The sequence below is a fragment of the Phodopus roborovskii genome, unplaced genomic scaffold (assembly GCF_943737965.1).
Source record: "Phodopus roborovskii unplaced genomic scaffold, PHOROB, whole genome shotgun sequence".
Classification (NCBI taxonomy): Eukaryota; Metazoa; Chordata; class Mammalia; order Rodentia; family Cricetidae; genus Phodopus; species Phodopus roborovskii.
In genome coordinates, this window is record NW_026125489.1 from 7,188,904 (window position 1) to 7,209,739 (window position 20,836).

Sequence of the window (20,836 nt, forward strand, 5' to 3'; positions counted from 1 at the left end):
CTTCAAAGATGTTGCTGTCTCTTTAATGGAACAAACAACCATTATGGAATCTATCCATGCCTTTAGACTATCTCAGAGATCCCCCACTGTGTTAGAAAGAGAAGGCCCAGCGACGACGTGAGACCCCTGGCCGTAAAGGCCCCTGACTGTTGGCATCAGTAGTAAGAAGAGCAGCACTTGGCCCAGCGGTGACTGCCCTGGGAGGGTGGGTGGGGAGCTCCTGAGAGATACACAGAGGAAACAGAACCTCTTCCCCCACCCCAAGGGAGGTCAGGAAGCATAGCCCTCCCTTTTGGGCTAGTTCTCCGCTAGGAGATTAAGAGAATTAACAGACTCGGGTTGTTTCCGGTTCAGAAATCACCCCGAGGAGATTCCAGTCCCCATGCCTACCCAGGCACAAAGGGGAGGGGGTGTTAAAAATATAAAGGATTTTCACCTTTCTGTAAACTATTATGCATCTTTTAAAGATTTATGAAAACATAATGTTAGCCACGCCAGGGATTAATAAGCAGAGTTATCACCCAGTCTTTATGAAGGTGCAGTGGCCAAGTGTGTTTGCTGCCAAGAACCATAAGAATCCCGCTTCCCTGTCTCAACACTTACGTTCTGAGCTAAGAGATGCCGAGAGCGAGATAAGAGGCAGTTTGTTGTCCAGAAAGCTTTCCAGCTGGCGGTTTGCTGCCTTTCTGTTTTTATGAATGACAGTAGTATTATGATTTGGTCTACACTTTTTTTAGACTAAAGCCATTCATAAAAATAAAAACAAAACAACAACAACGACAAAAAACTTTCTGGGCGCAGTCTGGAGCCAATGGGTGCCAGAGGCTGGGAAAACATCCCAGCAGCCCTAACCACAACCAACACTGAAAGCATTCAAGGGTCTGTTTGTTTGGTGGCCTGAGAAGTATGGAGTGCTGTGTCTAAGTGTAGCCAGGGGAAGTTCTGTGACGTGAACTAGGCTGGGAGCCAAGGCTGGCAGAGGCTCAGACATTGTCTTTCCCCGCACTGAAGTGTCAGGGCCTAATTCATGGAAAACTGGGCGAGCTGGCAGCCCTTTCAGAGAGTTTTCATTGAGACGCGCTGTGCAGGACTCGCGTGAATGGAACTCCTCAGCCAAGAAAGGAGGGGCCTGATGAGGAGTAGGAGTCAGACAGCCTGCAGGAGTGTGTGTGGATTTGAAACGGTTTGGGAATTAAAGTTGTACAGGTGTAAGTGGCAGGGGACACAAGGAAGAAGAAAGGTGGTTTCTTCTTAAAAGTGACCTTTTGGAAAGGAATACTCTCTCCAGCACACACTTTTCAATCCTAAGAAGCATGAAGCTTCCTGGGTTCAAGTCTGCCTTGGGGAGGGCTGGAAACTTAGGCTTTGATAATGACGTTATCTCTACTGCTGTTCAAAGTCATGGGGTAGACCTTTTCTTTCTTTCTTTCTTTCTTACTTTCTTCCTTTTCAGCAAGTAAAAAATACCCTTTTTTTTTTTAAGTCTTTAATTTTTTTTAAATCATCAATTTTTAAATTACTCTGCAAACTTTCTATAACATTTGCAATGGACAAGAAAATATCACTCCATTACAGACATTCTATATTCTGGACATAGGGAGTTTAATTCACCTCTTAAGTTTCTGAAGGACTATAGCAATTGCATTTCTTTCACTGAATCAGGGTGGTTCAGTTCTATTTGCAAACTCCAGCAATGTGTAAATGAATTAATTGGGCTTATAATCAGACATAAACATGTTCTCAGGAAACAATGTTCCAAAGGGCTGTAACTTCAAATACACTCTTTGTACCACTGAAGAATAACAATCATCATTTCTGGAACTTAATTGAAAAATCAATTTAGGCTATAGGAAGATCTCACGCAAAAGTTTCATTCAAAAGAGAAGAAAGGAGTACTGGTCTGCCAGCACAATTAATATGCATAGGCGTAGATACGAAAACAAATCTTCTTAAGATACTATCACAAAAGTGGATGGACTCAGTTGGGCATGGTGGTGCATGCCTTTATTCCTAGTACATGGGACACAGAGGCAGTGTATCTCTGTGAGTTCGAGGTCAGCCTGATCTACCGAGTGAGTTCCAGGACAGCCAAAGCTACACAGAGAAACTCTGTCTGGACAAACAAAAAAGTAAATGGATCCATAGAACCAGAGACAAAGTTCACAAAATATAGATCTGATGAAGGATTATATCCAGAGCATCAAAGAACTCTTGGGTTTCTATCCCATGGCCAAAAGCAAGTTGGGGACGAAAGGATTTATTGGCTCACACTTCCACACCCATAGTTCATCTCTGAAGGAAGTCAGGACAGGAACTCAAACGGGGCAAGAACCTTGATACAGTAGCTGATACAGAGGCCATGGAGTGGTGTTTGCTGCTTACTGGCTTGCTCCTAGTGGTCTTCTCACAGAATTCAGAACCACAAGCCCAGGGATGGCCCCACCTACAATGGGCTGGACTTTTTCCTTCATCAGTCACTAATTAAGAAGATGCCCTACAGGCCTGATCTTAGGGAGGCTTTTTTTTTTTTTTCATTAAGGTTTCTTCCTGTCAAAAGACTGTATCCTGTGTCAAGTTGACTTAGAACTAGCCAGCACAGGTCTCAATGTTGAAAGAAAAATGAATAACATTTTTTTTTAATCAGACAAAGCATTCAGATGCACATTTCTTTACAGAAGTTAAATGGATGGCTAGTAAGCACATGAAAAAAAAATGTTTCATGGAATTAGTGAAGAAATAATTTAAATAGAAGCAGTGGCATTTAACTTTCCGCCCAGATGGAAGTCTACAATAAAAACGACAGACAATGACAAGTGCTGACACATATGTGAAAAAATTAGAGCTCTCCTGCATCACCTGGGGCGGGAGAGGGGAAGCCTAAGTAAAATAGTGCTTTGGAACGCCATCTAGAAGCTGCTGGAGGAGGAGGAATTGCCATTGACACTCAGCAGTACCACTCCTACGTTACCCACAATAAATGAAAACATACCCACAGTAGATTGTGTCTATGCATGCTCACAGGAGCTGCTCAGAACAGCCAAGACGTGGAAACAGCCCAAATAGACGTCAAACAATAAACATCCAGATAGGTAAAATGTGGTATACATTTGGCATACAAAGCAACCGACTGTGCAAACTGCAGCAGTCATTTTCTCTGACAGAGTCCATTTAAGAAAGGGTAGAGTTGGGTTTACAGTTTAAGGAGACACAGTCCACAGAGATGAGAGGCAATGGTGGCAGGAGCCTGATGCATGCATAGAAGGAGAGAGAGATGAGCGTGGTTGATAACTTCCTTGCTCTCCCCCCCCCCCCCCCCAGTCTGGGACCCTACAATGGACTGATGCTGCCCCTTTCAGAGTGGCTCTTCTCTCTTAAACCTTTTTTGGGAATCACTATGGAAATATACCTCTGGGTGTATTTCTGTTGTTATTGTCAACACATTTTAGATTAGTCATCTCAAATATTAGCACACCTGGAAATTAAATTCGACAGTAAATAAGGCAGACAGGAAAGAAGCCCTGTTGACTGATTCTTCCACTATGAAATTCTGGAACAAGCCAATTTATATAACAGAGGGTAGGCTGATGACAAATTCAACTTAGGACGTTGACTACCAAGGTGTAAAGTGCTCACACTTAGATTAGATACAGAGTTTCTTTTATGGAAAATGAAAACGTTCCAAAACTAGGCAAAGGTGCCCATCATGCACCTGTTGACTATAGTAAAGATTCCTCTGAGTTAGCCACTTTCAATGAGTGAATTGTATGGTTTGTAAATTGTATCTTTGTTAAGTTTGAAAAAAATAAACCCAGGATATTGAGGCTTTCCATTATTGAAGTTTTATGACATGCAAAGTAAAAACCAAATTATTCTTATAGCAAATTTATTCCAAAACCAGCCTGTACTGTCCTTCCTTCACAAGTAGGGATTGTGAACACTTTTTAACTTGTATAAACATTTTAAATACTGAATTTTCTCCCTTGCTCTGCAGATCCACACCCATATTTAAAGCATGAATATTCAGATTTCCCCCTCCCCCGTATGTTTCCTTTTAAAATATAACATTTCTTTTGTTTGTCTCTTTCTTAGCCACAACAAGTTGTTCAGAAGAAGCCTGCTCAGGTAAGACATGGCCTCTTATGATTTTGCCTTCCAAAAGAACAGAAGTAAAATGTGTATCAAAATAAAAAAGGTTTCCATGCCTTTAATTAGCACTTTCTCATTTTGATTATGCATTGAAATATTTGTTTTATCCTTCTGAGTCAGTAATATAGTCAGTCTGAGATTATTTATTAAAAACCCCAAACAGATCCAGTGAGATGATTCAGATGGTGAAGAAACTTACTGCTAAACCCGATGGCCTGAGTTCTAGCCTCAGAGTCCACATGTTGGAAGGAGAGAGTTTCCTAGCCAGACCATTGTTTTCCTAGAGAGCAAGCTGCTGAACTACAACCACTGGCTCATATGTCTTCCATTGTGTTTACTTGGTTTGAAGACCTTTGCCTAAGGACTTTCTATGAACTCTCCATGTGAGTCTATTGGGCAGCCAAGAGTAAACATCAGGAAGAAAGGAAGGAAGGAAGGAAGGAAGGAAGGAAGGAAGGAAGGAAGGAAGGAAGGAAGATGATTGAACATTTGTTTAATGAACAAATGGCCAAAAAATGTCAGTGTCTATGTGATCCATAGGGATCATGGATTAATTAGTAGAAGATCATGGATTAGTAAGGGGATGGATTCCCTAAGAGATGAACTTCATGCTTTCTTTGATTTTGTTGTTAAACTGTCTAGTTACAGAAGAGAAATTGGAGACATAAAAGGAGATGTTGTAGGGGAAACGAACAGCATATACAATAGTAGAAAGGCACAAACATAGACATTACAGGTAGAAGTCATCAATATCGCTGCAAATGGTTGTAAATTGGACTTTAAAACACCAAGGATAATGTAAGTGAAGTCTCACACACACACACACCACACCACACCAGGGAATCGGGAATCCGAAAAAAGTCACAAGAGAAGCAATGGCCATCACTGATCTGTCTGGCTATTACACAGGCCTTGTTCCAAATTTTCCCTTTAAAGGAAAGAAGCTCAGACAGAATTAAGAGGCAGGGGATCACTGCTGGTGGGACTGCCTAATTTATATTGTCTCGAGGCACTGTGATGAATTATGTAAACACGGGCACTACAGGAAAGTTCACGAAGGATAATGTAAATTTTACAGAGCAGCCGAAGACGCCCTTCCGTCTGTTTCTCTCCAAACACCCTCCCAGAGGGCTTGTCCCCACCACAATCTGCCAGGACCTGGGCTCATCACAACCTCTCTTCATCAACATGAGAGCTTACATTCAGGTTCCGCTTTGAGGTGATGGCAATTAGCACAATTAAGTGTGTCACGTGTAAAGAGGTTGCCATGCATGTGACTAGAGTCCTTCCTTCTGGCCACCCCTGGACTCTGTCCTGTGTATGCATCTAAGAAGCTCGGCCCGATGATAGTGACTCTTCCCGAATTCTCAAGGAAAGTGTGAGAAGTTCATAGGTAGCATCGTGGGAGGATGCTATGTTCTAGCTTGTTTTTGGCTGCAAAGATTTTCGTATCTGGAGATTTACAGTTTCAAAGTCTTTTAGAGTTTTTATTTGTTGAAATTGGTTCCCTCTTTGCCAAATGTTTCTATTGCGTGTTTTTAAGATGATTTTTTTTTAATTGGGGGAAATTGTGTAGCAACTGCTAAATCCTATCCTTAAGATGAAAGCCATCAGCTTCATGTATATGTATGTCTCGTGGATGGGGAGTTGGAGGCTCTGTGGTAAAGAATGCTCTCACTCCCAGGGATGAAAAGCAGCAGAAGGTCACTCTGAGGGGGCAAATTCAGCATGATGCTGTCTCAGCATATGTGTTTGTCTTTACAAGCGTGTGTGTTTATAAAAGTTGAGGGCTCTGCTGTGGACGGGTTGAGTTTGGAAAACGCACCAGGTGCCATGGATCGCAAACTGCAAGTCTTTCCCATAATTCTTAAAGGCAGGAGTCTAGTCTAAAGGGGAAAATGTTTGCAGTGTTCACATCGACTCTCTTTAAATCCCCAACCTACAGAAAGCAAGTCTTACTGGAAATTTTACTTTGCATTTTAAAGTCATAAAGTAAGCAGAGGATAGATGGAAACTAGCTAATTAGAAATCACTAGAAACAGGAGTAAATCCTCAGCCACACATATTCAAAAGTTCATTTTAGAAGGAAAGGGTGGTAGGCTTTTCTTTAAGTTGTTTCAACTTTTATTTCTCCAGAGTTCTTGTCTTCAACCCCACCTTCTGAAAAGTTTCCACTGGCTTCTCCATGTCTTAGTGTTCCTCAAAGTTCCCAGTTTAACATGTTGAATGGAGATTAGAAATGGCCGCTTATATATAACTTTGCTCATCAAAGGAAAAACAAACTTTTTTTTTATTCCCACAACATTCCATCACTCATTGTACACTGTCCATTTGTAAGCTTTCCCTGAGCTATTAAAATAGGGGAGGGAAGAAACCTCTTTTCAATTTCCCATCAAGAGAATTAAAAACTGGTCAGTTTCTGTAAGAACAGAAACAAAGCATTCCACTTCAAAAAATAGGTTTCTTACCTGCAAACATCTTCTGTGTGGTATGTGCATCTGGGCAACGGAATCTCCCAAACCCCAAGTTATCACGCGGTACTCGCCCCCTTCCAAAATGTTGAATGTTTTAACAGAAACATCAAGGGCAGCTTTAAGGATGTTTATATTGCAGACAACCTAAACACTGTTGGGAGCAAAATGGGAGATTTCATTTGGGGACAAGCAAGTTGATGAATTACAGCCAGCATTCTCTTCTCAAAGAAGGCGTTTTTACTGGGCACTTTTAGTCTAGACACACAAAGGAGGAAGGAGGATGGAGAGAGAAGACAACGTTCTCTCTCCAACACTCACCTTTTACGGGTACCTTGGCCAAAACGCAGGAAACGGTTCATAATAAATCAGACTTAGAGTCACCAGTGGGCTCGCTCCGGAGTCTGCGATCTGTGCTGCTAAGCCATAAAGGGTATTGATTGATTTACTTCCCCGGTTACATTCTTCAAAGCCGGTAAAAACATTTTGTGGGCCAATAAATGTTTGGTACCAAGTGGCAAACACGAAGGGTCCCACCAAAGACTCCCTTGAGTGTTGATGTTTTGTTGTAGGAAATACTTTCCAATTTCACCTCTGACCCCTAGCGTTGCAAAGGTCAAGGGAAACGGAGAGAGCAGAGTTGAAAGCAGTCGCTTGGGCCAGCTCAAGGGCATAGCGGCCCAGGGGAGGCAGAGGGCAGAGGAAGCAGGGAGAAATGATCAGCATTGTTACTCCAAACAGCTGTGGTAATTAGCTTGGCCGACTGTCCCAGTAAAGGAGCATCCGCAAGGTGAGGCCAGCTGCTTCTTGTCTGGGATTGGCTACAGAGATAATAACTTAGCTCCTGACAGATGCGAAAGGGCATCACTCAATGGGGGCAATTTCCAAAACTGGGAAAAAGACAGAGTCAGTGTTTCTGGACCTGACGCACTCACCGTAGTTTTGTGGCTGTTACTGTTACCGGTTTGTTTATTTGGTTCTCTTAAGTTTAACTTCTGAGCTATGCGACTCAGCCTCCCCGCAAGAGAACAGTACTCTCTGCCTCTCCTGCTCACATCGCAGACGGACATCGCTTTGCACTTTGATGTAAGCTGGATCAAATCCAAGTATTTACCGCGTATCTAAATTATCTCCCACACTTGCCAACCCACAGTAAATATAGAATAAACGAGCCTTCCAGCCTGGCCTTTCTGAGCGAATCCTCCATGACAGAGTAGACTGGGCTACCAGGCAGGAAAGGGCTGCTGAGTCCTCCACTGTCTGCTAAGTAGCAATTGCTTGTTAATCTACTATGATTGCTGATGTTTTTAGTGTTATTCAAAAGTGACAACCCAGAGCAGGGCTGAGGCCAGGGCTCAGTGGTTACATTGTTTGCCATACAAATGTCAGGACCAGAGTTCAGGTCCCCTGAACTCATGTGAGCATCGTAGCTTGCTCACGCTTTGATTTTAATTGCATTAAAATCAGAATCTGGGCGACTTGGGAAGTTTTTCCTGAAAGCTGTCCTGCACACATCTTTTGCTACAATCGTCAGTTATTTGTCACACACAAGGCTCCTGTCCTAAGAATGGAAAACTTGGCAGAATCCATGGCCTCTGAAATCTGTGAGTCGTTCATATATGAAATGATTCCTCTGTGTGGAAAAAAAAAAAAAACAAAACAAAACATGAGTTCTGTCTCCAATTTTTTTCTGAACTAGCCCTTGACCCCAGGGCAGAGACATTCCTGGTAGCCCCGGGCCTGGTACAGTATGTTGCACTGGCCTCATCGAGTAGACCTGTCGTTCCATGCAGATGAAGTGGGCTTGCCTGGGCTACAGCCAACCTAGACAACTTAGCAAGGCCTTGTCTCACAATAGAAAGTGGAAAGGGGATGGGGGAGCTGGAAATACAGTGCAGGGCGCTAAAGGCTAAGGCTAGCCGTGACGACATGCTTTTTAAGAGCCTACAACATAGGTGGGAGTTCGCATATACGAGGTGGCCCTAGTAATTATACATTAATACACCTGGCACTAACGAAGATCAGTGTCCTGCTACAAATAGCCCAGCTTTGCAAATTTCATTTTGAAAGACATAGTCCCCCCCCTCCCCAGCATCCTCACCATTGGGTTTGCCAGTGTACATATGTTTCATTTCTCACGGTTTTTTAAAAGGCGGCTGCCAAATGTTCCTAGTTGGAGGAAATGATCACTTTTCAGGAAGTCACATAGTCCCAAGCCCATTTTGAGTCAAACTCTAGGGCAGAAGATGGGGGTAAGGGGGGGGGTGGATAGGGAAAGTTGACTTTATTATATAGTCTTGTAGGTCCTTCAGGTAGAAATGACAAGGTTGGGGCCAGCTCTTTGCAGCTGAGGAGAAGCCTCTGCTTCTCTTCTGAGGAGACTGGCTGCAGATATTTACGAACTCAGCGTGTCTGAGGGTACCCTTTCACTGCAGTGGCCCTTCAGCCCTCTGTGGGCTGGTCGGTGGCAGAGCAGCAATCACACAAGCGCTTCCGGTCTGTGGCATGGTGGCATGAAACACTGGCCGAATTCGTTGCAATTAAGAGAAAACATAGAGGTTTATTAGAGCCAGTGAAAACTCCCGTGATTTTTGCCCTCCTTGGCTCAAATATCGCATGGCACGATGACATCTTCTCCCAAAAATTAAGCCCCAAGCTCTATTCTTAACTAAACTCCTTGCCTGTACCACTTAGCCACCTGATACTTTGGGTACCAGGCTATCCTCTTTTGGGCTTTTTAAATCACCCAAAGACAGGAACGTGATGTTGAGTCAACTTGAAAGAACAATAGATGTAAACGATATTGTAGCAACTTTGCTAGCAAGCTTTCAAAGCAATGACAAAGACTCCATGTGAACAAAAGAAAAACTAAGGTAAAACGGAGTGCAGTTTTCTGATATCTGTATCAAATGTATAGTCCTCTAACTCTACCCACCCCCTCTCTCCCGCCCACCAGTGTTCTGCTGGAAACACTTGCACATTTCACCCAGCCTGGTGTATCCTTGGTTGTCTTCATAAGTAGCCCTGTGAACAGCAGGGATGTGTTCGGTGTTCAAGGGATATAGGGAGGGTTGCCCATAAAAAGGTCACTGTGCAATTCTACTCTGAAGTCCTTTGTAGCGTAACATTCCAGAAGCCCCATTTTGAACAGGTAATCAACCCTTCTTGCAGCAGAGTGCCACTGTTTGCCTCTCTCACTACCAACTAGCCCCTAAGAGGAAGTGTGCAAGTCTTAGACACTGTGGTTCAGTCCCTTGAGTACTTCAAGGCTGCTATGGGGAGTTGCGGCACTCAAAGTTCCTTGGTCCACACGCTGCCCATGGGAAGCCATCTTTAAGGTACACATCTGAGGGGTACAAGCTCATGGCTACAGCGCATGGCCACGTCTGCTGAGAGGACTGAGCCTGGAGGTTAATGGGAATTTCCTCTGTGGTGGTGACAGGCTTCATCTGGGGACATCAGGGGTGGCTGCCTGTGCCTGAATGCCCCTTGTTTCTGAGTTTTGCAAGGCACGGGATCCCTGGTAAGAGTAGGGCCAGAGTCAATTTTCCAACCTTATCTTTGTACCTGATAGGAAGGCAGCCGCCTATAGAACAAAAGGCCAGGCCACAGAGAGATGACAGCTGAGGTTGGCGGAGTTAGGAAGTGCCACCCACGCCCACAGTGCCACCCTCTTGGCACCTTGGCTTTGTTTGGGAGGGAGGCCCCAGCCAAGGCTGTGCCAAGAAAGAAACTCTCCACTAAACCTCTGAAGAAGCCCACCATGCTGAACATATGAGAGCCACATTGCCACCCCAGACTTCCCACCCTGACCCCCTCCTTAAGCTCCCAGTCCTAACTGATAGCTACCAGCCAAAGAATTTCAAGGTCAGAGGCAAGATACATAAATAAAACTACTCCCCATGTTGTGTTAGGGCATGCTAAGTAAAAGGAACAAGGGGCGGTCATTTGGGGCCGAGTTGTGTCTAAGGGCTTTGACTATCAGGAATTGCAGGAGCTCACATCAAACAAGTCTCCTGGGAATGTCCTATAAAGCCGATGATCACATTCCATTGAGTGCAGGGTCTCTGTAAGTTTGTGGCCTGAGAAATCCTATTTCCTTCCTGATCGTCAAGCACATGCACTTACAGATAAAATATCGAGCTGATAGACATAGAATAACTATAGCTTTACCAGGGTGGAGGTGGGGATTCCAGCTTGGTTTCATCCTATGAGAGGATGGAGTAAAACATGCCTACCAGCTCCTCTGCCGTGGTCTGTTCCAAGTGAGCCAGCCGAAGTGACTCCACACCTCATGTTAAAAGTATAGTCCACTGGAGGAGACAAAGAGGGTCGCTGCTCAACAGTTTAGTGACTTTCTGGAATTTAAATACTAAGTCAGAAGTCAGGGTCACGGGGCAGCTGATCCTCAGCTTGTCTCTATTTCGTCTGCCTGTGGCTTTGATCTTGCTACATCCTCCTTTCTAACCAGGACTCCACAGAGAATCTCAGGGTCATGGCCTGCTGCCTCGTCAAGATGTGAAGCCTGCAGTTTGGCGGCCTGGGAGGAGAAGGGAGGGTAGCTGCGTGAGTTCCACATTCCCCACAAAAACCAAAAGCAGACTAAACAAAACCGGTGTGAACTCCCCTGACTTGATGCTGCGGCGATTCTATTTTTTTAAACTGCAATCTGTCCGTTTGCTCGAGTGTTGAGTCCCTGGATTTACAGCTCTCTCCGGCTTTAGCGGGGAAGCAGAATGTTTGAAACCTTTTTCAACTTAAAAGAAGCATTGGGCTGTGGAGGGGAGAGAGAGAGAGAGACAGAGAGAGAACAGGCTAGCGGCTCCGTGGCCATGTGTGCCTGTGTGCACATTCACAGGAGGGCATGCGCAGTCAGCCAGCCGGTCCTGCTGGCCTCTCCCCTCCGGTTTGCTACTTTTTCGGAGAAGCAGCGTCACACATGGTAACATTTAGGAGCCCCTTCACAGCTGAAGTGTTTCAGACACTAATGAATGGGGCGTTTGCTGGTGTAGTACTGACAGGCTGTGAGTCGTGCTTGTGCTGAGTGGGACTCTGTAGTGACCTGGTAAAGGAAGAGAGGTACAAATTGTGTCAGTTAGCCACCCAGACAAAATGAAGCCCTGTGGAAACCCAAATCTATTAAAGTATGAACGCCGTATAAGCTGTTGTAAGCCGCCCATTTTAAAGGGGCTCCATTGGCTGCCGGAGTAAATGTTTACCTCTCCTCTTCGCATGCTGTCTTTGGAGCCGGCCAGCAGCGTTTGATAAAAGTCAACCTCTCTCTAATGACACTGTTTATTGTCTCCGCTTTACCACCCATGTCCTGAAAGGTACTGCAGGTTTGTTAAATAAGCAAAAGTTAAAAGGACTTTGTATCTCACACCAGGTTGCCGGAACCCCCAACAAATTCCAGAGCCATAAGGAATAAAGAGGAAAGAAAAAAAAAAAAAAAAAAAAAACCCTGGGGGTGGGGGGGAGGAGGAATTGGGAGGAATTGGATTTATATGGAGGAGAGGCCCTGAAAAAAAATCATATATAGTAGGTTTTCTCTGCTTGGCTGGCCCACCATTAAATGTTTGCCTGACGCTGACGGATTTAGTACTGAGACTGAGCAGTTATGTCAAACTTCGCTCATCTCAAAATGGCCTTTAATAAACGGGAGGGTGAGGAAAGGGCTCTCAGATGCAGTGCGCTGGGGGTGGGTCTACTCCTGCTCCCTCCGCCCCCGACTCTGCAGAGGAGTCAGTCCTACACCAGTCCAACTGTGGGTTTGACCCAAACCTGCCCCTGCTTGCCTTGGAACCTTGGGTATGTTGCATGTCTGCATCTGGGGCTTTCCCAGCTATGAAGAGGAGTCTTGCAAGCACCGTAACAGCACCAGTTACCTACCATTCCAGGTATCTGGCAGGTGGGTTCACTTTCTTAAGACTGGTTGTGCCATTTTTAAAACCAAAGAGTGGCATGTTGTAGAGGGGAAAAAAATCTCTTCTTTCGTAGTGAGTAAAGCTTCTCGGTAACCCACACTGTCTGGAGTGCAAACAATTGAATTTGCTGACCAGCAACCATGATGCCTTAAGTCAACAGTTGACTAAAGGCAGCCCTGGGAAAAGACAACCCCTTGTTTCCTCAATGAAGCGGGGGAATCGGGAGCCTGGGAAGAGAGGGCGGGAGGGTCATGGCCATCATCTAGTTGAGCATGCTCAGCTTTTTTCATGGCGGAGGCCGCCAACTCTGTGGTGGTGAAGGATGTCTCACAGCACAGGCTGGCCGAGTGTGGTCCTGGAACAAGCAAGGACTAACCCACCTACCCTCTTGTGTTGTTGCAGGAGGAGACTGAAGAGACATCCTCACAAGAGTCTGCCGAGGAGGATTAGGGGGCCCCGGCATTGGATTTCTACCTCAGCATCAGTTGGATCTTTTGAAGGGAGAAGATACTGCAGTGACCACTTACTCTCTACTACCACGGTCTTTCCACTTTCTGCGGGGCGGGGCAGGGGCGGGGCGGGGCGAGGGGTGGGGGCGGGGTGGGAGAAATCACATAACCTTGAGAAGGACTATATTAATCACTTTCTTTGTAATCCCTTCACAGTCCCAGGTTTAGTGAAAAACTGCTGTAACACGGGGACACAGTTTAACAATGCAACTTTTAATGACTGTTTTCTTTTTCCTTAACCTACTAATAGTTTGTGGATCTGATAAGCAAGGGTGGGTGGCTGAGGAAAACTGTGTTGGGCTTAATCAGTCACTACATCCAAACCCTAACAGGTCACCCTGGTGACCAGGGGCATTCGTATAAGAAAAGCATTGTATATGACTCTGTGCAGCACCCCCCAGATGCCACCCTACCCTGGTCATAGTGAATCTTCTGCTTAGAACACCAAAGATAAGAACTAGATACTACTCTCCTTTGTGTATAATCTTGTAGACACTTACTTGATGGGGTTTTTTTTGTTTTGTTTTGTTTTGGTTTGGTTTTCTTTTCTTCCTTTTACTTTTTAATTCTAAGTGAGACAAAATGCTGGTGTATCTTTCCATTCAACTAGCAAACCAGAATGGGTTCTGCTCATTTTATTTTTATTTTTCTTCAAAAAGGGAAGTAAGCCAACAATACATGCTGACTCCTGTGTCACATGCATCAGCAGGAGTGACATGCCCACAAGCATTTGTTGTTCCCTCTTCGGGGTATCTACACAGCCGAAATCAACTTAGCAACAAGTGACTCTTGTCGGTAATAACACTTGTCAGCCTTGAGGCATCCTAGACGAGTATCGTTGCCCTCTTTTTGGAATCCAAGGAAAAGGTACAGTAGTACAGTACCTGGTGAACTCACCCAAGTGATGAGGCGGGAGGGGAAAAATATGCATTTCTTTTGCTATACAGTTAAAGGACAATAGTTTTGAAAAAAAAAAAAAAAAAAAAAAAAGCTCTTGCTCGCTGTCCTCTCCCTCCCTCCCCTTACCTCTCCCTCTCCTCCCTCTACTCTCTTGTTCTTCGTTGTGTGACAGTTTCCATGAAAGACTGCAGTACCACTTACCTCAGATGAAGCCTGTGTGTTACTTCAAGTAATACATTTCCTTTTGACATAAGATGGTCGGCCGAGGTGCATTGTCTTGGTTCGGCCTGCCATCTCTGCATTCAAGCTGCACTTTTAGCCAGAGATGCAATAATTCCCCACTACTCAATACTACCTCTGAAAGCTACAGTGAATTTACAGTCCTGCACTTGTTGACACGCTGCTAAACCGAGCACTGCAAGAGAGAGAAACACTCACTGGGCAGGCAGTTCCATCCTCCACAGCCCTCTGTCAAAAACACACCCTTGCTCTGTATAAGCCTGGCTATATGCATGTTCCTGTGATTTTTTTTTTTTTAATTAAATTTTTTGCAAATGCTTGTCGCAGCTTCCCTGCTAGATCACTACATTAATTTGAAACAGTTTTTAAACCAAGTCGTTCCTAGGTTCTTAAGGATGTTTTTTTCTTCCGTGACACTAAGTCAGATCATGCACTCATGCATGCACACACACCGAGTACACATGCAATTTGTCTGTAGTGTTTAAATATCACTCTCCAAGTCTGTACCTCAGATGAATTGTTGAAAGAAACAGACTAGTTGACTTGCAAGGACCTACCTCCAGACTTCAAAAGAACAAACTGGCAGCCTGTGGCATTCTCATGTTCTCTTTACAAACTTCACCTAGCCCTCAACGAAACTATATATATATATATATATTTCTTTTTGTAAGAAGACACTTGATAGAAAAGAACACGTTTTTTTTTAACGTGCTTTTGCAAAAATGAATGAGTAAATCAAGCCAACCTTCAAAGAAACTTGAAACTTTGTAGGGGAGCTACAAACAGCTCAGCTTGTGCCTAATACAATCAGAAAAATAAGATAGGTTTTTTAGGATTAGCTGCCTGTAAGAATAATGCTTGACAGATATTTTCATGTATGTTACACACAATGTGAGTTTTGTAAAAATGTCTCAAGCAGATTTATCCTGAGCGCTTCTCGAGTTTTTGTGCCTTTCCTTCCTCGCAAGGGCGCTGACATTTCTCACGGTGTTATCCACTGGGGGCCAGGAGGTAGTTTCCCATGATGGCTTGTGTCCATGTGACTTTAAATACTGAAGCCAAATGAAACAGACCGACAAACAAACCCATCTCTTCCAGTCACTTCAGGGAGGTCATTTTAAAGCCACGTACCTTTCTGAGACTGGCAGATGGCTCACTGTTGTGAGTCACCCAAGGAACTATGGAGAGGATTAAAACTCAGCGTGGCTGTTCACTGTGCATTAAATAAGCAAATAAACAGTTGCTCATAACATTCAAACCCCCATCCCATAGCTTCAGATGGGCCTTTTAGAAACCTCGTTGGCCATCTCATAAAAACTGAAGTAGTTTCTCATATTGGCCAGGCTCTGCACACCGAGCGATGTCCATCTCTAATGAAGTTACTCTTTATTTCCTGTATGTTGTACAATCAAAACACACTACTACCTCTTAAGTCCCAGTATACCTCATTTTTCATACTGAAAAAAAAAAAAAAAAGAAAGAAAAAAAAAAGGCTTGTGTCCAATGGAACAGTGAGAACATCATAAAATTTTTATATATATAGTTTATTTTTGTGGGAGATAAATTTTATAAGACTGTTTTTTACTGTTGTTGGTCACGGCTAAGTAAGACTGGACATCTGACTTCTCTGCCATTTCTGCAAGTTAGATATGTTTGCAGGAGAAACATATCACGATGGTTGCTCCCCGTTTGTCTGCGCGCCCTCTCACTTTGTTCTGTCCCTCGTGTAGAATCGCTGTCTGTGATTGTACTTTGATGGCTTGCTTGTGGGAATACTTCTCTAGTGGATCATCATTGACTTTCTGCACAATAAACGTAACAGCCTCTGTGGTCCTCGTGTGAGTGGGTTCCTACTCTTCGTCACAATTCCATCAAGTGAATAATAAAGTTCAGCCAAAAGAGGGCAAGATGGGAGACATTCATGGTCCATCTGGTTTACCGTGGAACATACTACATGGTGTGTGATTTAAAATATAGTTCTCTTACACTGCCACATGCTGGGACTTAGTGGAACTGCTCTGACCTTGAACTCCATAGGACGCCAGCTGAGGAGGTAAAGGAAGAACAGGCAGTAGTTTAAAAAAAAAAAACAGTCTTAGGACTCGTGCCTACAATGTTTGTGTAAAGAATCAGACAGTGTGGGTCCAAGGAGATGGCTCAGTCAATAAAGTGTCTGCCTCTCAAGTGTCTGCCTCATGAGGCCCTGAGTTCAGATCCCTGGAAACCACAAAAAAAAAAAAAAAAAAAAAAAAAAAAAAAGACCATTGGTCTGGAGAGAAAAACAAAAACAAACAAAAAAACCAGTCATTGGGCTGGAGAGATGTCTCAATGGCTCAGCAATTAAAAGCACTTGCTGCTCTTGTAGAGGACCTGGATTCAGTCTCCAGAACTCACATGGTAGCTCCCAACCATCTGTTAACTCCAGTTCTAGGGAACCTAATACTGTTCTCTGCCCCCCCTCTCCCCCTGGGTTCCAGGCATGCACATGGTACACGTACATACATGAAGGAAAAACACACACATAAAACTTTTTAAATTAGCTTTCATCGCAATGCACACCCGAGAAGGAAGCCTGGGGATAGGAAGTGTGGGCACAGAGACTGGCCAATCTCTGCAGCTCATTGGCCAGCCTGCCTGCCCATCAGTGAGCTTCATGTCCACTGAGAAACCCTATATCAAGAAAATAATGCTTGAGGGTCTGGGGAGCTGACTCAGAGGTGAACAGATCCAGCTGGCTGCTCTTTCAAAGGAGTTGGATTCAATTCCCAATCCCCACATGGCAGCTCATAATCATCTCCAACTCCAGTTCCAAGGGATCTGATGCCATTTTCTGGCCTCTTTGGGCACCAGGCATGCACGTGGTGCACAGATATACATACGGACAAAGAGTCCATACACATGAAATAACTTTTAACATTGAAATAAAATAAGCCAATAAATAGTATGGTGAAGAATAATAGAGCAGAGACCCCCTGACCTGCACCTTGGGCCTCTACGTGCGTGCATGAGTGCACACACATTTTCACTAATCTGCACACATCACACCCTTATACGATACCATGAACACAGCACACCCCATCCATCCGCACCGAGTAGTTATAGTAATAAAAGAGAAGGGGAACTAGAAAGTCAAATATATTTGACGTATCATTTAAGGAAACATACAGGGGTTTCGTGATGTAAACAAACAAAGTAAAAGCAGGAAAAGTCCCCAAGATAGTTTTGCAAGCCTATTAAAACCATTAGCAGGTAAACATAAGCAGAATGACTCCACCGTGGTTACGGTCACCTCTACATTTCCATTTCAGTCCAGGGTTTGTTTTTGTTTTGGTGGGTTTTGTTTTGTTTTGTTTTTCTTTTGAAAGCTAACGCCTCCAGTTGGTGCTACAACCATAGTTACTAAAGTCTTCAATTAGCTCCTTCAAAGGGAAGTTTGGCCGGGTGTAAAAGTGTGCACCTTTAATCTCAGCTCTCGGGAGGTACAGGAAGGTGGATCTCTATGAGTTCGAGGCCAGCCTGGTCTACAGATACTATTTCCAGGACAGGCTCCAAAGCTACACAGAGAAACCCTGCCTCAAAAAAAAAAAAAAAACCTAAATAAACAAACAAACAAACAAATGGGGTCTCTTCTTAAGAACATGCTTCCTTCAAGTTAGTCCTTGTTGGGAATTTCTTTTTTAAAATCAGACTTATCACTGATTCATTCTTACAGCTAGTTATTTAGTTGTGATAGGTTCTAGACCAAGAGGTGATGTTTCAAGATGTTACAACACTGCATTGTGTGGGTATACAAGTAGTTAACAGTACAGCTTGTGTGGGGAGAGGATCAGCCAACTGGGCAGGGAAAATGTTACAAGAATCCAGTGAAGGAAAGCTATTCCTTCTAGCATGAAAGGTCACTTCTGTCATTAGTTCAGCCCCAAAGAAGAAAGACAAACCAAGTACAATGATCACAACCCATACTTAACCTCATTTTTGTTAGAAAAGCATATAACAAGCAGTTGGTTCTTTTAAACAAAATAAAGGAAGAACGAGTCATTGGCTTGAAACTAGAGAGACTCAAAGAATACATGATATCCAGATTAGGATGAATGAATGATTACAGTAAAATGTTTACATTCCATAGGTGTGACTCACTAAATGACCTCTGAATGGTTGTCTTTTAATTAATGCATTGCCTTCAAACAAGGAAAACACTTTCATGACAGTCACATTGATGAAACCTAAGTTTATATATAAATTCAAGGGTTGTGCACTAAAGAAATCAACCAAAGCAGATAAGTCACAGTGGAATCCTTCTACCCACTTGTTGTTTGGGGCAATAAAGGTAAGTAGACTCTGCCCTTGCCCATGCTTTCAAATTGCTGATAAAAAGAGCAGATTCTAAGGAGGCTGATGATATTCTGAAAACTGGATACATCCTGCACTTTCCACCAATACTAGGAACAAATTGTCCCCTAGTCCTCTCAGAAGAATATGAGGTCCCGTAACAGGGGAATCCTGGAGCAGCAAACACAATGACTTACACTCAATATACCATTCACCTAGGAGTGTAGGCTTAGGAAGAGGTGTATTTTTCAATACAGCCAAGGGTGTTCAACTATTCAGTCAATACAGGAGCGGTAGGTGGTTTAGAAGTACAAGAAAAATAAAAAAACACAATAACAGCAGCAGCAAAAACTGAGTAGTGCTCTACCCAGGATGGTGCCTAGGGTGCAAAGCAGTCTGTGTTAAAACTTCATGGATCAGGGAGAATGAGAAGAGACCAAGGCAAGAGGCGCAATGCTTTTCGAGGCTCATGAAGTGACTACTTACTGAGTAGAACTAAGTGAGATTATCCTTGAGCAATTACTCTTGAGATTTAGGAAGTCTGTCCTCAAAGTGGGGAAGACCCTCTTTTAGCCAAGATCATTCTGCAATGTGTTATGCAGATGGATAACGACCAATGGCAGAGGTGACACTTCCTGTCTGAGCTTGACACTTCCTGTCCGAGCTTAGCTGTCTGTAAATTTATCAATCTACAGTCCGCCTCACGTAGGAAGGGCGTGGCTCTAAATGTAAGCCTCTGCACTCAAGACTCCATCCACTCTAAGCAGATCATGCCTCTGTTGGTCTGCTCTTACCCCAACACCTAGTTATGGCCTATGAGAAAATGCCTCTTGTTGGTGAGCAATACCTCTCCACATACAGCTTAACGATAGCTGCGATCTTGACTTAATTCTTTTGAGCCCGACCCAATGCAGCGATGAGCTGCTTCCACCTACTCGTGAGTAACAACTGAGCCCTGACCTTACTTAAGCCAGCTCTCCAGGGGACCCAATTCCCTCCCCTCTACCTAACCAAGCCTGTGGCTGAGCCCCACGTGACCTAATCATCAGGGGTCCTGTCTTCCTCTTACCTGATAGCCTTTTTCCTCACTCAGACTTGGTCTTCGTTTGCCTTGGATTAAACATATATTCTTGGAAACATGAAATAGCAACCCTCAAGAGCAGTGAGCCACCAGGCCCCCCAGACCAAGGAGGCACCAACCTTGGCAGAAAACTGCCGAGAAGAGTAAGCAGAGATCCAGTATCCCTGCTGGCCCTGAGAACCCAGGCAGATAGGAGGAAGCAGGAGCCTTCTATTCACCATGGTTTCTTCTGAGCTACTTGAGATTTCCGCTCTTGTCCAGCCAGGCTGCATCCCTGATTGATTGGGGCTGGCTGCTCTGTTGAGCTGGTCAGTCAGGACTGAGATCGAAGAGTTGTCAGTAAGTGTCACTATGCCGAGTCATGCTCTGAGCAATGCATGCCATTCAGTCATTCAATCCCTTTCCAAAAAGGTGACCACTGAAGTCTAAGGACGTTGGCCAAATCACCCCTTTACACCCTACGATGCCAAATGTTTGTTTGAACTAAGTCGACGCAAGCGAGACGCTCCTAAGAATAAGTATTAGCTGGTGTCTGTAGCCCTCCTGGTGCCTATGTAAGCTTAGCGCTAGCCTTACTGTCTGTCATATTGACCAGGGCATGTAAAGACCTCCCAAGACCATGATCAGAACGTAGAAGGCTTCAAACCATTCGGCTTGCATGGTGCAAGGATGGAAGCTATTACTTGTGTGCATTCTTTCCTCACTGTGTGATAGGCGCCTTCCCATCCCATTGGGATTGGACACTACAAGGAGTCACTCAGGAAAAGCCAGCACAACACCAATTGACTCCCCTACTAGGGCATCTCTCGGGGTCCCTGGCTGCTTCAGCATCCTTTGCTTGAGTTCCATCGTCACATTCCAGAATCAGGATGCTTGGCGGTCCCTTCCTTCAAGCTGGTGTCGTTTAACACCTGTTAGCCCTGAAAGAGTCCAGCTTCCTGCTGTAGCCCGCCCACCAAATGCAGCTTAACTGGCCGCCTGTATGCAGCCAGGCGTTGACCTTTATGGGTTTGCTTTAGGACACCTAATTGTCCTATTCTGTCCAGTCCTCCCTTAGCAGAATTAGCCTGCCTTGGATCCTCAGCCCCATTCATAAGAAATAATGGATTTCAATGCAAACATTGAAAAGGAAGTGAATGTGAATAAGAAGGCAAGTCTCCCTTCCTTCTTCCTTCCTTCCTTCCTTCCTTCCTTCCTTTCTTTCTTTTTTCTGACTGGTCAAACTTGGGATGGGAT

The 20,836-nt window shown here is 44.3% G+C and overlaps 1 protein-coding gene across 1 annotated transcript in view; it reads left to right on the forward strand.

Annotated features, from left to right (window-relative positions):
* Hmga2 (high mobility group AT-hook 2) overlaps positions 1-13,096 on the forward strand; it is a 107,809-nt gene extending 94,713 nt beyond the window's left edge. Inside the window, exons 4-5 of the mRNA XM_051176345.1 lie at positions 4,090-4,122; positions 12,944-13,096. Of these exons, the coding sequence (XP_051032302.1) occupies positions 4,090-4,122; positions 12,944-12,991 (81 nt within the window). The 3' untranslated portion in view covers positions 12,992-13,096. The remainder of the gene's footprint in view (positions 1-4,089; positions 4,123-12,943) is intronic.
* The last annotated feature ends 7,740 nt before the right edge of the window (positions 13,097-20,836 follow it).